The sequence below is a fragment of the Cyanistes caeruleus genome, chromosome 3 (genome assembly GCF_971803275.1).
Source record: "Cyanistes caeruleus chromosome 3, bCyaCae1.hap1.1, whole genome shotgun sequence".
NCBI classification, from domain to species: Eukaryota; Metazoa; Chordata; class Aves; order Passeriformes; family Paridae; genus Cyanistes; species Cyanistes caeruleus.
This window is the reverse complement of record NC_141703.1, coordinates 92,432,311-92,448,616: the sequence shown is the minus strand read 5'-3', so window position 1 is coordinate 92,448,616 and position 16,306 is coordinate 92,432,311. Positions and strand designations below refer to the sequence as shown.

General features: G+C 45.0%; 1 protein-coding gene across 2 annotated transcripts in view; it reads left to right on the top strand.

The window, feature by feature from the left end:
• GAP43 (growth associated protein 43) overlaps nucleotides 1-16,306 on the top strand; it is a 195,261-nt gene that overhangs the window by 163,945 nt on the left and 15,010 nt on the right. For both annotated transcript variants that reach the window (XM_086882859.1, XM_086882860.1), the window contains one exon: nucleotides 3,749-4,370. In XM_086882859.1, the coding sequence (XP_086738985.1) occupies nucleotides 3,749-4,370 (622 nt within the window). The remainder of the gene's footprint in view (nucleotides 1-3,748; nucleotides 4,371-16,306) is intronic.

Here is a 16,306-nt window from a genome sequence, read left to right as displayed (position 1 = left end):
ACATTACAGGATCCACAGTTTGTTTAAAACTAAATGAATCAGAGGACATTTTCTCTGTGTAAATGGCAATACATTGCATGTACTCTAACAGTATCATGAGTAAATCAGTATTAAGTATTAGTGTGAGTTTACTTTACACATAAATATGTAAATGAAGGGGAGGAGGGTGATGGAATACTAATATCTGAAACCTATCCCTACCAGAGCTGATTTCTGGCTGGGAACTCTAGATTCCATGCAAACACTAGTAATAATAGTGACTTTATTCTAGCCACGATACTACAGCCAAGATGTCATGAACACTTGGGAGATAAAGACAGACAGATTTCTTGTTTTCCACTGAGGTGGTTTTGAATGCATCCTGGCAGGGCTGACTCACCCTTTTAGTTTTCCAAGGAAGACAAATTGCTTTCCAGGAGCTTCTGCTGTATACAGGTTATTTTTGAGCACTTCTTTAATTAAGGTTTATCTGCTGTTCACATAATCCACAGATGAAAAGCCCTTGGGGCTTTTTTTTTGTGTGAACAGAAGTTTTCCCCTGAACAGCCTGTTTCTCACCCAACCCATTGTTATACAACATGACACAAATACTTTACGGATACCGTGTCCTACCCCAGAAGTACCTGCAGGCCAGTAGCCTGAAAATAAAGTAATTTCAAATGCCTGGGATGCTTTACTGGGAAGGAACTGAATAGAAACAGGATTCCTAAGGGCCACAGTTGGCACAAACAAACTATTAGCACATTTCTTTCATCCACAATCTTGAATTCCACCTCTGTCCCCGGTCACATGTTTCTTATCTTTTGTATCTGAAATTATGCTGAAAGCACCCTACTGGAAATACATTTTGCAGTTGCGCAACTTGGGATCTGGCAAGGACTCAAATGGATGTCATCCCAACTGGGAGAAGAGAACAATGATGTCACTGGAATAGCAAAGGAGCCTTTTAGCTCTGCTATGCTGTAGGTGCAGGTGAGAGGTTTTGTTCTGACCTCCCTGGGGAGAAGCGCTCTCCCATGCCCTGCCAGGTCAGGGGCTGACAGGGACACAGGCCAGAGCCCTGTGGCTCACTGTGCCTGGGGCTCTGGCTAGCAGGGGAAGGAGATAAACCTTTACATGCCTGCATAGCCTAGGTAACAGGTCAGCTCTGGAGTCAGAGCCAGGCATGCAGCAGTCCACGACCTGTACTAGCTTAGTCTTGGTTGGTGTAGGAAGTATGTGGGATGTGAGAGCAGCAAGGCCAGTGGCAAGAGGGATCTCCCTTCAGTCAATGTTTTTCTTGTTTGTCCAGGGATTAACAATTTTGTCACATTCACTAATGGTTTTGCAGGAATCAGGCATGGTGACTGGACCCTTAAGGGCTTGTAGTTATGTATAAATTCTCTTTCCTGTCTCCCAGTCTTGCTGCTGTTTGAGACTAGCCTCAGTCCTTGGGGAGAAGGAGTCAAAGCTACAGCATCTAAGTGTTATACAGTTCTCTGAAGGAGTACCAGTCTATTTTCATGTTGCTGTGGCTACGGTGTAATGCTGGCATATCCAAGCTCTCCTTAAACCAGCTAGTTCAGGTATTAGCAGTCAGGTTGCCACAGCAACACAGGACTTATTGCACGCTGCAAAACTTGTCTAAGGAACACGATGGATGAGCCTGTGGGGAGCTCTGCACTATCTGGCTAGTTTAAACGTACTTGCAATTTGTTCCCACCTCCTTGTGCTGAAGTAGGCTGAAAAGCTTACCCAGAATCTGAATAACAGTGTTGAGCTAGCTATGCAAGGCACATGAGTGGTTGCAGGCTGCTGGTGCCTCTATCATCTTTGCACACAACCATCACCTGCTCTCTGACAAGCTGAGACAAACATGAAAAGCCCACTTTCCATACTGTGTCATTTAATGCACTTGGTGAAGTGTAGACATAATGCTCACCCTGTGATTAGTTCAACAACCATTTTGTCCCTGGGCATGGTCAGGAGCACAAAAACTTCTTGTGCAGAATTCTGTCTATTAATTCCATTTATATATTAATTCACAGCCTTTTTCTCCCCCCTGCATAAGCATCCTGTGCCCTTCCTATCGCACTTCCTGCTGTATCCGGACCCATCCACATCCCTGCACAGCTGTGGGTGGGGTGGCTCTTTTCCTTAGTGATTTGGGGCTGCTCACTCCTTGGCCACCATACCCTCTTAAGGAGAGATGGGCACAGTGCTAGGGTGAGGGATCTGTGTTCACTGGGGACCCAGGGGGACATAGCAGGTACCACCTCTGGCATGGCAGTGGACACCAGATTTGTTCCCTGGCTGAGCATCACTCCCACATGTGCTTCACCTTGTCCTGTGCTGTGGAAATGATCGCTTCCCGTCTTTTCCCAGGAATTGCTGCTGCTGTGGCCACTCTTCTCTCCCCCTCTCCACAGGCATGATGTTTCCAGTGGCACATCTGCACATTGCAGTGGCTTCTTCTCCCTTCTTCCTGTCTCACTTTTACTGAACATGTTTGTAGGTTGTCCCCTCTCTCTGCTCTTCTGGTCCAGAGCCTTTCCCCAGATGGCACATCCCAGGTCCAGTGGCCAAAGTTCCCTCTTCCCATGCAGGAGTAAATGCTCCTATCTTTCCCAGTCAGCTTGTTTTCTTTGTTTTGTGACCTGAGCCAGTGATGGAAACCAGGTGCAGACAGCAAAGAGACCAGTGGCTCTGCTATTAATTCCACTGGGGAATTAATAGCTCCCCAATGGGACTATTAATAGAACAGTGTCCTTTCATCAATATGCAGCTGAGCTGCTGCTTGCCCAAGGGCTGCTAAATTATTGGGGTGAAGTGTGGTCTGTCCTGTAGATTCAGTGAAGGTTTATAAGTTGAGCATTATCTCTCTGCAGCAGACCAGCGTGAGGCACAGGCTCTGTCCTGGTCCCATTTAAGGCTTTAATGCTCGATTTAAGTCTAAAAAAACGCGGGGAATGCCTGTTCTTTGTTGTAAGGCTGAATTCCCCCCAATAGTCAGAGAAATAATAATAGTCAGCTGAAATTGGAAAGAGTGATATTAATCTGCCTATTAATCCTTCAGTGAAACCATAGTGGAGAGCTAAGGCAAAGCGCTTGGAGCGCTCTCAGGCAGGGCGATTGTGAGGAGCACACCCTCCTCACAATATCTGTGTGTGTCTGACAGCACGGAACTGCGGCGGGGAGGGCAGCAATCCTATCCTCTGTCGGCAATCCAGAGCCAAAAAGCCATAAAAGACAAAGCACTTGCTGTCATTAGAGTCACACACCTGTGAAACAAGGTGTCATTAAAAAGAAACACCGACTTGAAAGCAGAGGTGGATTTGGAAGGACTGTGAAAATCTCCCTCAGGAGGGTGTTTTGAGAATGAGTAGGGGGAAAAAAATTGGTATGTTTCAAAATGAATGGAAAAATAAATCATGGGAATGAGACAACCCAGCTGCTGAAAGCCTTTCCACACAGCCAAGATGCTCTCAGCATTGCTGACAGAGATGATGAGGTGTTTTAAATTTCTTTTACAAACCTCTGGCTGGAGGTTCGGCTGGAGATGTAAGTCTGTCCAGACTCAGGATGGAATTAGGGCCACCTGGCTCCAAACCCATACCAAGTGGAAAGGCTGTTTTGAAACTTTTCACTCGTTAGCAGGAGGGAAAAGCGGGATATTCTCAATAAAATTAGAACATCTGCTACACGTGAAGAGGTCTTAACTTATCCCCCTCTTTTCTCCTCTGCCCTTCTCCCTTGTTCTTCTTCAAAGGTTGAAAAAAATGAGGACGGAGACCAAAAGATCGAGCAAGATGGCATCAAACCAGAAGATAAAGCTCATAAGGCAGCCACCAAAATCCAGGCCAGCTTCCGCGGACACATAACAAGGAAAAAGCTCAAGGGGGAGAAGAAGGGAGATGCCCCAGCATCTGAGACTGATGCCGCCGACAAGAAGGAGGAAGGCCCTGCCGGCGGAGCGGCCGAGAACAAAGAAAGCGAGGCTCCTGCTGCCACAGAAGCGGCTGACAGTGCCCAGCAGGAGGAGGGCAGCAAAGACAGCAGCGCTCCAGCGGAGGAGAAAAAGGGAGAGGGAGCCGCCGACACGGGCTCAGAGCAGCCAGCCCCACAGGCTGCCACTCCTGCCGCCTCCTCGGAGGAAAAGCCCGCTGCTGCCGCCGCCCCCGAAAGGGAAAGTGCCACTAAAGCTTCCACTGATAACTCGCCGTCCTTGAAGGCTGACGAAGCCCAAGACAAAGAGGAGCCTAAACAAGCCGACGTGCCTGCTGCTGACACCACTGCCACCACCACCCCTGCCGCAGAGGATGCTACTGCCAAGGCAACAGCGCAACCCCAAATGGAGACAGTGGAGAGCAGCCAAACCGAAGAGAAGACAGGTGAGTGAGTGCCTCCCTCGGGAACTGGCCTCTCCAGAAATGGATACCACCCTCGGGCTCCTGGGAGCGACAGCTGGTGTGGGGATCAGCTCGAGTTAACAAGGGAATCCCCTTGCCGGTTTTTATTGCTGGGGGAGATTAATTTCTTGCTGCTTCCAATCAGCTTTTGGAAATACTGCATCTCCTGCTGAGGTTCCTGTTCCTCTAGATGGAGGTACTGTCAGCCCTTCTTCCATGGTGGCAGGAGAGTGTCTGCCAGCTGGGAGGCTTGGAGGGAGAGCTCCCCAAGCTCTGCATGTGCTAAAGAGAGTGATGAACCTTCTCAATCATACTAGCACAGGCAGCTCCAGTGGGGCAACCTGGCCAGGTCACTGGAGATGTTCAGCTTTAGCTGAGAATCTCACAAAACAAAAGCTCTCTCATACTGCAGGAGACCTTGCTGGTGGGATGGTCCTGGAGACAAAAGGGTCCTTCTTCCATCTGCTTGCGTATGGATGAGATTCTTAGTACAACCACATCCTAGTCAGGAACATTTTATTATCAGCAGTGCTTATAGTTTCATCCACACCCACAGTTGTATGGTCTCTACTTGGAGTACCCCTTGCCAGGCAAGCTTGCATGAAGCTTTTAGGTGTGTCAGCTAATTCAAACTGAGAATCAGATAGGGGAAGGAATGATTAAGGGCCCTGGGAGCTCTGACTGAGGACAGAAGAGAGGGTTGAATACCAAAAATCACTCTAGGAGGTGTTTTCAATTCCTCACTGTTGACCGAGTGCAAATCTGCTTAACCAGTTCCCCTGGGAAGGGATGAAGAGTTTTGAGAGGCAAAAGTGGACATTTTTTGACAAACATATAATGTTTACAAACCATAAAGAAGAGTTGATTATAAATTCTGATACTGAGCTGACTAGAAGATGCATCAAAAATCTGAGGATATTTTTCTCCCTTGTTCTTGACTTTTCTTACTTTATCAAAGAAATAGAACATAAACAAAAAAGGAAAAGGTAACATAAGGAGGTAGGCTCCACATGAAACTCAATTAAGAGGCAGCAAAACAGGTACTCCACATTCATGAAATACTCTCTTGTACAGGGCAGCCTGCATTCATTAGCTTGCTGGGGGAAAATGTTGCATATCACCTTGATGTTCATAAACAGCCTGATGTAAATTTTAGAGAGCCTCAGCACTCAGTCTTGTACTGAGAGATGTTTCTCCATGATTTCATTTTGCCCACTACTTCTCCTCCACAAATTGCAGCTCCCACTCTCCAATTAGGCTTCCAAGCTTCCTAGCTAACTTGGGCCTTCAGGCAGCTAACTACTCCTGCTCAACAGAAGGGGACAGACAGGGAAGAGGAGATATCCAAAAGGACAGATTAAATACTGGGAGAGGAACTCATGCAGGAAATTTGTGATTGGAGGGATGAGCAAGGGGAGCAGCCTTCAAGAGTGTGAGTCTGAACTGATTGTAGACAACTATTTCTGCTTATTTAGAAGTGTCTAGAAATAAGCCTTGAAATTGAATTGTTCATGTTTGCTTTTTGTTGTCCAGGTCTCCAGCCATTTGTTCTTACTTTATATGATGAGTTAAACTTAAATGTTTTGTGGCTAGTGAAATATTATTTACTATGTTGCATACTGTACTTGTGTTGGTTTTATACTTGGGCAAAGGTATAAGCATCAATATCAAGAATAGGGCAGGGTGAATCTGTGTTTTGGGGTCCTCTGTACACAGGATAATGAATGCTAATTCCCTATTATTTAAAACCTGGGATGCCTTGGTTCTTGCCTGAGCAAGAATGATTCTGCTTTGACTTGACATTCCATTTTTATTCAGATTAATATGCTCTAATGGATAGAGGTAAGACATTTATAGTTGCAAGCTATTTGATTTTAATTTTAATTTATTTTTCCTGTTTTGAGTTGTAACTGATGAAAAAATGGTTTATTTCTACACAATATTCTGAATAATTTTCAGATATCCTCTCCATGCTCTTGTTGGTTTTAGCATCATTTGAAGTGGCCAACCATACATGGACACATCATTTGAAGTGGCCATTTAAAATGCACAATTTAATATGCATTTGCACATGATACTATTACTTACGTAAACATCTAGCCAACAGAGGAAGCTGGAAAATCTTCAATCAAATACATATTTAGAAATGAGTTCTCAGTGATCGAATGTTCAAGACCAATATGTGCATCCATTTATACTTACTCAGTATGCATGCAGTGACACTCAAGCTTAGCAATGTTTGCAGAAAGCAAACATGGAAGGTGCGTGGCCAGAGTCAAGCTGATAGCCTCTTTAAAATGTTAATGAATATAGATTTTTCTTTAATTCCTATTCCAGTATGATATCAGCCTTCCAGTCACAAACCTGAACAGCTGGCTAAGTGACCCCAGTGTCAACCAAGAAAGAAATGCAAAAAAGATTAAATAGGTCTCCTTGTACATCTCTCTGTGGATTCCAGGCTGTGCTCTGCAATACACTCTGTAGCACAGTGTCCACAACAGTAGGAAGCTGCTTCCTTCTTAAAGAATATTGTTCTGAAGAGCATCATCACACTACAAAAGCACCCACAGACAGGAAATATTTCCTGACAAAAATCTGGTATTTTCTTTTAACCATCTTCATCCTATTACTCTCTCATAGCTTTAAACCTCTCTATCTCTCTTGTTACTTACTCTTTCCATAGACTCAAACACATTTGCCAGGTCTCAACCTTTCTCCCAGTCTTCCCCCAGCAAACACAGCACTGGTGGTTGCTGGTGTGACTGTGATGGTCACTCATGTAAGCGGGGACATCTGCCACTTGAGTGCTCCTCCAGCCCTGGGACAGATCCTCTTTCAGCTTCATCTGTCCCCTTGGCCTCCAAAGGTCACCTCTTATCGTTTCTGTGATCGAAGACTGGCACAGTAGTGTGCAGTGTCAGGCTGCCAAAAATAAATCAAACTGGCTCCTGGCCAGTGTCATCGGTTGGCTGGTTGCCCTGGCATGCTTGGCTGCTGCTACCCTGAGGCGTGCCGACCGTGCTGCTTCGGGGTGGTGGTGTTCATCTGCCTTGAATTTTACTACAATGGCTCTATCATGCTATCTGCAGATACCTTCCCTGGTGCAAGCACAAGCAAAAGGCATTTAATTCATACCCAGGAGAGATTTTTGCCTTTATCTATGGGCAGGACAGAAAAAAGGTAGGGTGTGGGGAAAGGAATAACTAGCCAGATAAAGAAAAGTGCAGAATTTTTAATGTTCAGTATTTCTGGAGTGGGGAACAGAGTGGTTTTTTTGTACCAGTCAGTAGTTCCCCTGACAGCCCTCACCTCTCTCCTTGTTACTCAGTTCTACATGCTCTGTCTTTTGGTAGTGGCCTAGGAAACAGCTTCCAACAACTGTCCTGTACCAAATTGCAGTTGGTCTGGAATGCCAGGCGTTCCCAGCTGTACAGCAGGGCAGCTCCTAAGCAATCCTCAGTGTATCTAAAAGTAAAAAGGAGATGGATTCCAACCTGCGTAAGGCATGAAATGAGTCAGTGGGCTTTGTTCAGTGGCAATGAAGGATTGATGTAAGAAGGACAGTCTCTCAAATCTCTTGATGTCTTTTGGTGGATGACAGGAAGGCCAAGAAGTTGTCTTGCCATCTGAACATCCTTGTCAAGACTTAGGTTTATAGGTTTTCTTCTTATGATCCAGCTTTTGGCTCTATGGTGATAGTATTGTGCTTAGAGAGGCTCCCTTAGATGCCAACCTACTCAACAGAACAAAATCCAAAAGTGATGGGGGGAATTTATACATTACATATGGATGAGGAAGTGAGACTTGTTCTAATCATGGTTGCATTGGCTTAAATCCAAGGAATCTCCATGAAGGTTACTGAAAAGAGTCTGGTAGCACAACTTTGAAATGAGATCAGCATCCAGCACAGCAGACTATGGAAGAAGATGGGCTATGATGTCCTTCTTGGGAGGAGAGGAGGTGAATGTCACAGAGTATTAGATTCAATTTCTGCTTTCACAAGTTTTCAAGTCTCACCTCCAAATTTGGTTGGCTCTCACATCAAAGCACTCTCAGATTGTCAGGTAAGAATACAAAGCCCAGAAATGTGAAAGAGTAAATTGTGCCTAAGGAAACAAATGGATCTTCTTTTGTTGGGAAATGAAGAATGTTTTTCCTGCTTCATGAAATAGCTTTGACAATGGAGCAGCTTCACAGCTGAAATGAAAAAATCAGCCAGGTGACAAGTGCTTTGGATTGGGCTAGCAGTTCCCCCAGGGCCCTGTATCCTGCAAGCAAGGAGCACTGGGAGGCACCAGCTTCCCTTCACTTCCTCAGAGGGAACAAGTCCCCGTGGATCCTTTTTCATGGTTTACAGTTGAATCAGTTCTTTGTTTTCAGTTCAGTCCCCCTAGTGATGGAAGGACAATGCTTGCTGCACTTTGGGAGCACTGGCTGTATAAAGATTTGGAAAGGGAGACTTGTCTATTGTCTTGTGCCAGCCAGAACGTGCAGCCTGCACTATGCAAGAGGATTGCAGCTGTGTGACTTGGAATTTCAGTCTTGGCCCACGAGTAGCTGGCATGAGGCAGAACAACCTCACTGCCATTCCTCTTTCAAGGGAGCTTATCTCTGCTGCTACACCTGGCAGCCACGGAAAGCAAGGAAAACAGAGTAGTCTTCCCATGGCTGCCCCAGAGGGAACAACTCCAAGCAAGCATGGCAGCATTTTCTTGTCTGTAGAACTACTCCAGCAACAAAGACTATATAAATGTAGTTTAGGTTGCCTGAAACATCCTGATGTATGAAGTATAGTTCTCAGTTACTCTGAAATTTTAATCTTTGCATTGTGTCTACGTGGGTATAAATCACCTATTTCAGAGCTGGGCTCACATTGGTGCAAATAACCTTGTGAGGAGCAGGGTGAGAAAAGTGGAATGTCACAATTTTCCTACACACAACCTGGAACAGCTGCAGGATTTCCTCCTCTATTGCAGTGCAATACTGTCTCTTGTCCCACAGTGTGCCTCAGGTCCACTGTTTTCCTAATGAGATGCAGCTTGCCTCTAGGAGTGGGAACTGCACTAGGGGTTGATGAAGAAGCAGTACTTGACCTCTTTTAATAAAATCACAGGTGACATTAAACATATTTACTGATGAGAAGGTGTGGGCCAGCTCTGGAAAAGGCCTCTTGAGGAGAGAAGGGTAACCACTCCTTCGTACCTAAGATGTACCAATTCTTCTGGAACCTCAGTAAGAACTGCGTGGACACTCCAGGCTGGTTGCCTGGCTTATTTTGTGAAGGCTGCAAATTATAGGAAAGGTGACAGCAATCTTTCACCCCTTCTGGTGTTGGCAACTACAGCTGTTGCTCTTCCAAACCATGTGTATGGGTGACATTGTTTAGGGCAGTGCCTGCCAGTGTCACAGCGTATGTCACGTTGTACAGAAGCTGCTCACGCTAACACACAGCTCTCTACAGCCAAGACCTGTGGTTGAACTCCTCCTAGATTTTGCTCTAAATCACTCTCATTACAGTGTTTTCCACAGTGGCCCGCTGCATCTGCATTCAGATCATATTCAGAAAATGCTCCCTGGAAGGAAGACTTTCTGTCATAGATGATAAACAGAATTTCTGCTGAGAAAGGCTCAAATAACAGACATGTGGACAGTCTGGACAGACAGACAATGCAATTTAAGTGATGGCTGTTTGCTGTAGCTGCCAGAAGTGCTCTGCACCACTGCCAGTGTCATCTCTTTACACTAGGATCAAGTAGACTGGACTTTTCAGATAGATATGAGCTTGCAGAGTATCAGCTGGGATTTACAGTTCCAGGAAGCTGAAATTCAAAAGTAGAAATACTGACTCTGTTGTACAGATGACTGCCACATACAGAGGAAAAGGATTTGGAAAGTTCACTAGGTCAGCACAGTCAAATTAGTTAGACATTCCTCAAGAGCTATTTAATAGGTGCATTAATACTGGATTATCAATGTCAGTGCAGTGATCACTTCCAATCTCTGTGGAAATTTCATGGACTCTGGCAAGGTGAAGTTGCACTCACAAGGATCCATGCAAATAACCAGTAGAGGAACACAGAAATTGCCAAGCTAGATCAGAACTAATATCCATTTATTGTACTTCTCACTGTGGCTAGCACAAAGCATTGCTATGGACAGATCTAGGGTAAACTGCTTCTCTGCTGCTGGGACTTATCCCTCTCTTCTACTGTCTAAGATTTGGTTTTACAGGTAAAGCATGATGTATTCTCTCTTTTGATGCTAATATAACTGTGGTGTTATATGGCACATGCATATATATGTGTGTGTATGCACACAAAATATCTGACTAAGTATCAACAGCTTTCCCAACTTCAACCAACTGCACAGTGGCCATAAAGTTTGGTGATAAATTTGCCACCATTGCTTTCAATATCTTCCTGTACTTGTGCTATGTCACAGAAACAGCAAAAGCTTGTGATAGCCCTACTTCATGCCTTTGATTATGGTATATAGCATCATACAGTATGCATTTATGCACAGAGGGCATAGTATCATAGCCCTTGCTGTTCATCTCTTTCCTGAAGAAAACACAAGCAATGCTTTCAACTGCTTTTTATATGAAATTATTCCCATGATTCTTAGGAACTCTGTTGCTTTTCTCTGCACTCCCTTCAAATCTGCAAATCTATTTTATGAGATGGAATGACAGATACTCTTCACATCAGTCCAAAAAAAGCTGTAACTTCTTACACGCTTCCAGAAAGGCATTATTTCTTCTGTTTTGCTCCTCATCCCAGTCCTTATGCACACCAACCTCTTTCCTTTCTGCAGACAGCTACTGAATGAGCACTGATGACTGCAATGACTCTTTTTCTAAAGACACTACTGAAATATTTTATTTAGCCTTATGATGATCTGTGAGACTGGGCAGTGGCCAAGAGAACCTAGGGAAATGTAAGCAGTGACAGAAGGCTTACAAGTCAAGCCATTGGCATCAGCTCTGTGGGAGAGTTTCCACCTCCAGTTCTGGACCTCCAATAGACCTGTGAAAAACCATATTACACAAGCTCAATTTGAACATGTTTCTAGGCACAATATTTCTCAATAAGTTAATTCTGCAAGCTTGATTTAAAGGAGGGCTTCCTCATTTCCTATCTTTCATCTCTGGGTATCTTTCAGGCAGATAATAGACAATGTATCAGAAATAATGTGTGTAGGAAACCCAAATAATGGGTTTCCTAAGTATTTCCCAAATACTGCTATTGTGTGCTTTGCTGCTCTTTGAAGAAGAGCCTGGTCTGGTTTTGCAGGTTACTAGAACTGTGACTTCTTTCCTACATCTGTATTCCCTGCCAAAGGTTCCCTTTACATATCCTTCAGTTCTAATGGCCTGTATCATGTAAAGAGCCTGGGTTATATCATCACCAAATGTGAATTTGATCTGTGCAAATGTTTCTTTTTTATTTTCTGCATCCTTAGCTACATCAGTGTCAGCATGGGACACTGGAACAGAGTGGAAAATCTCAGCTGAAGTCCTGGCAGTCACCAGGTCCACCTTGGACATCTGCCCTTTGCTAGGCTGTAGTGTAGTCAGGAAAAGAACTATGGAAAGCTGGACAGGGTCCAGGGATGTAAAGGAAAATGCTGTTCCCCTAATGACCAGAAAAGTGAGACTCAAAGCTTCATGCAAATAAGTCTTAGATAAAGGTCATAAGGTCCCAATTATCCAGTGTTCAAAGAACGACAGACTTCCCAGCTGTACCTTGAGGCAATAGCAAATGAGTCCTCTTTTCATTATGAAAGAAAGCAGAAGCTGGAAGACACTATTCAACCTTTCCATCTTCCTTCAGCAAAACACAGTAATTGGTAATGGTAGTAATGATAACCGGACATTACCTGTAACCTACAGGGCTTAATGAAGAAGAAAATCTCTCTGACATTTGGAAGAGCATCTAAATCCCAGTGCTGAAGTGGGTGCAGTGGTACAGAACCATAGCTGATAATGCATTGCAGGTATAGGGAAAGGGATAGGAGAGCAGGGACAACAGCTGTGACCATTATGCAGGAGCATTCTCCAGTGCAGTTGACTTTGAAAAAACTGTCTTAGCAGCTGAAAAAAGTTTCAAAGACTTTACTTGATAACCACTTGAAGAGGTGGAAGTAAAAATAATTTAAAGTTGGGGTAGTGACAAGTACTTTTAAAAACATCTTTGATGTTCGTAAAAGCTTGGGGCACACATTGATTTGGAAATGACACAAGCCTATAACAGGGAGGTGTGAATGCAAGCTTGTGTGGACTAAGTCCATAACTGTCTAGTTTTCAAATGAATATTGCACTCCATTCCCTTACTGGGTATGGGCTTAGGGGGGGAAAACCAAAAAATAGCATATGTTTTCTGGTTTAGACATCCCATGCTACCTATCCTGCTTATATACAGCTAGGATTTCACCCATGATTTCAGCCTCAGTGTCACAAGCAGTTCAGAATAGCCTCCAGTCATTGGTGCTGAAACAAGGGATATGTCACAGAGGACCAAACCCTGGGACTGTGTTTGCCCTCCTTCAGAAATATCTGTGAGTTGAAATAGTCTATCTTACACCTGCCCACAAATGGTCTCTATGTTTCTTCCTCTGGGAGGCACTCGGTGAAATCTTTTAACAATGGTCCTCTGCTTTCCCTTGTTGTCAGAAGGGATGAAAATCCCCCACATTCATGGGATCTGATCAGAGGGCTACTGTGAGTTTAACTTTGGTAGGGCTGCTACAGTTCATAGGAGCAGCAATTCTGTCTGGGCCTTTGTCTGCCTTCACAGTCCCTTATTCAACTGGTACACCAGGGACCCAGGTGGTGAAAGGAGGTAACCTCTTTATTGCCAAAGAGTGAGGAGGCATGAGTGTCCCCTTGATCTTGCAACTCTGTTCAAACACTGCAAACAGATTTGGCACATGCAGAACTTAAAGACAAGGGTTAAGCTTATCTTTGGGGTTGAAGATACATTTCCACAAAGCTATCCCGGTCCTATTGCCAAGTCTTTGTCGGGAGACCTACCAGTGTGGCCAAGCATGGTGCTGTTTGCCTAACAGGCAAACTAAACCTGAGTTTGTCCATGACACAACCTGTCCCAAACACAGCTGAGGCCCACCAGGAAGGCACAGGGAAGAAATGCACAGCACTGCTGCTGAGCAGAAGATTTTGGTCTCCAGAGACACAAAGCCAGCACTGTTCACTGCACACAATAAAGAACATGAGAAAGAAAATGGTTTTTTGTGCCTCAAGATAGAAAACTTTCTCATTGCTGAAGGCACATGACTATGAGAAAGATGGATAGAGTCACTGATTTTTACATCAGGCAAGAAGAAGAAAATTCCAGATGCTTCTAACTGATGTAGCATGCAACTACTTCTTGGCCTCATTTATAGCAAAACACATAGACATGGTTCTACCAAACAGAGGAACTAAGCCTGATGGCAGCTCAAACCATGCAGGGCATCTGAGTCCTGCTGGACTGGAAATCCTCTGTGATAACCTTTTTTCATTAAAAAAGATTATTATTATTATTTTTTTAAATTTTTTTTTTACAAACACAAACATAATATATACCATTACTAGGAATGATGGGGTTTGTAGAATAAAATAGTAAGAAAATCTTTGCCTGCTTTTAGAGTAGCTGGCATGTGAGGGTCAGGTCCTCCCTGAATGGGACAGAAGACAGGGTGGGCCTCATGCTAGGAAGCTGAAATGCCGTGAGCTTTGCAAGCATTGGGCTGCTGGACACATTTTCCCCTGATCCCTCCTGCTGGAGCTACTCTACTTTGTATAAATTATTTATTGTTTGCTGGAGCCAGGATGTGGCATTTGGTCTCCCCTATTCCAGATGAGTGCCCTCACCACTGGTCTACAGAGTCAATGTTTTCCTCTGGCCCAATAAATATTTAATGGTTTATGGAATTGGAACAGCTCCAGCAGGAGAGGAAGAGTAAGAGAGACGTGTTCATTCACATGGATACCTCACAACATCGCTCTGTGACCAGCAGGCAAGACCCGAGCCAAGGACCTTCATAGCAAACAAAATCAGCAGGAGGAGACAATAAGAGCACAAAATGGTGGGGTGCCACTTCCTATGCCTCAGTGCAATTTCAGAGCAGTGTCAGAGCAGCTCAGGCCGGATGAGCCCATGCCTCATATCAGGCCCTCTTCTTGTGACCATCGATGTCAAAAAGACAGTGCTCAACCCAAAACTCAGCCAAAAGTGTACAAACTGTGCATGGGAAGCTGTGGTGACTGGCAGCATTGCTGGACCTGTGCAGAGCTGGGCTTCATGGCAGACTTTGGCTGCACAGGAGGTGGTGGAGGAGCAGCTACTGCTTGGTCCCACAGCTGAGTCAGGGCCAAAGGTCCTTTGACGGGGAAGAGAAGCCTTGTTGTTGCAGACCAGCTCAGCAAAGGGCTGTGCTAGCTCCCTGTAAGGGTGCTTTTTTCCACCATAGTGGACGGTACTGAGGAGCTGCTGACCACCCAAACTTTCCTGCTGCTCCAGAGAGATGGTGCAACCTGGCTATGGCACAGCTGGCTGTGCACAGGGCATGGGGCTGCCTGGCTGTGCCCCTAGGTGGTCTCCCCAGCATTTGCAGCTGTCCCAGCGAGTGCCCTCATGTCACGGCCGAATTCATTATCTGCCTGATGGAATTGTTGTTGTGAAAAGCCAATTAAACCGAGATGGCTACTGTGGGACAGCTGCATCGGTTCGCTTGGCACAGCACTCAGTTCAGAGACTCAACAGTCCCTCTCCAACTGGGAGAAATGGCTCTCAGAACTGGTCAAAAAATAAAATAAAGCAGAGCTTGCCAAATTTGAATTAAAATCAGAATTACTGATGCAAGCTGCTGCCACCTTCACAGAGAAGACTGGTGCTGGCAATAAAAGCACTGATGAGAGGTTTTCCAGGCAGCTCCTTCCTTCCTTCCTTCCTGCTGTACAGCTTGGCTCTTTGAAAATGGCCAGTGCCAGGCTCAGGGCTGCCCTACACCTCCTTTGCTCTGGAGCTGGCCACTTACTGGGCAAGCATCACACACCTCTGGTCACAGAGACTCCTTGGGCAGAAGGGATGACTACACAGCCCAACCTCTCACCTTGAGTCAAACCAGGAGGGTCTGGCCTTTATATGATCTGGGGAAAGTGTCCAGCTGCCCACCCAGTTTTGCAGGACAGATGCTGTGACTCCTGATCTTTCCATCCTTGGGAAAGCAGTTGTTAGGCAGTCCCAGACAATGGATTTTAAGAAGTGGGGAGAATTGCTCTGCACCAGCAATGCCACTGTGATGTTTAGAAATGGGGTTTTTCCCACAAGTGTTTGTAATTCAAAATGCCTCTCCCTGTTTCTGGGCTCTCAAGCCTCCTCCTGATGAAATGAGAAGCAAAGACTCCCAGGAGTTTCCCTGGGTAGAGCAGGAAGCCTAAACTGCCTTCTGGAGAGCAGTGCCTGTGTTTCATCCTGCACAAAACATGTTGGGATTCTATGGGTGTGCACCAGCCGTGCGTTTGGGAAATATTAGCAATTTCTTTGATGCAAAGAGCTGGTGATGTTGATGTTCCAGCTACTGGAGACAGTTATCAAGAAGATGTCTGTGGAAAGCCTGACAACAGGCATTTAATTAATTTTAGCATCCAATTTGCAGAGCCTTGGTGTACGATGATGGACGGAAACAAACTAATGATCTCTAAATGAAATTTCTCCTTCATTTAAACTCGAAATGGGAGGATGGCAAAGGGAAGAAAAAGAGACATTTTATATCCTCCCCTTGATTGTAATTCTCTGCCTTCAGCTAGATCAATATCATTTCTGCTGGAGATGGAGGCTGCCTCTGGTTTCCATGGCAATGTGGTTGTTGGAGGCTTGCAGGCTCCATGAATCCCCAATTTATCAGTCTTCTAGGCT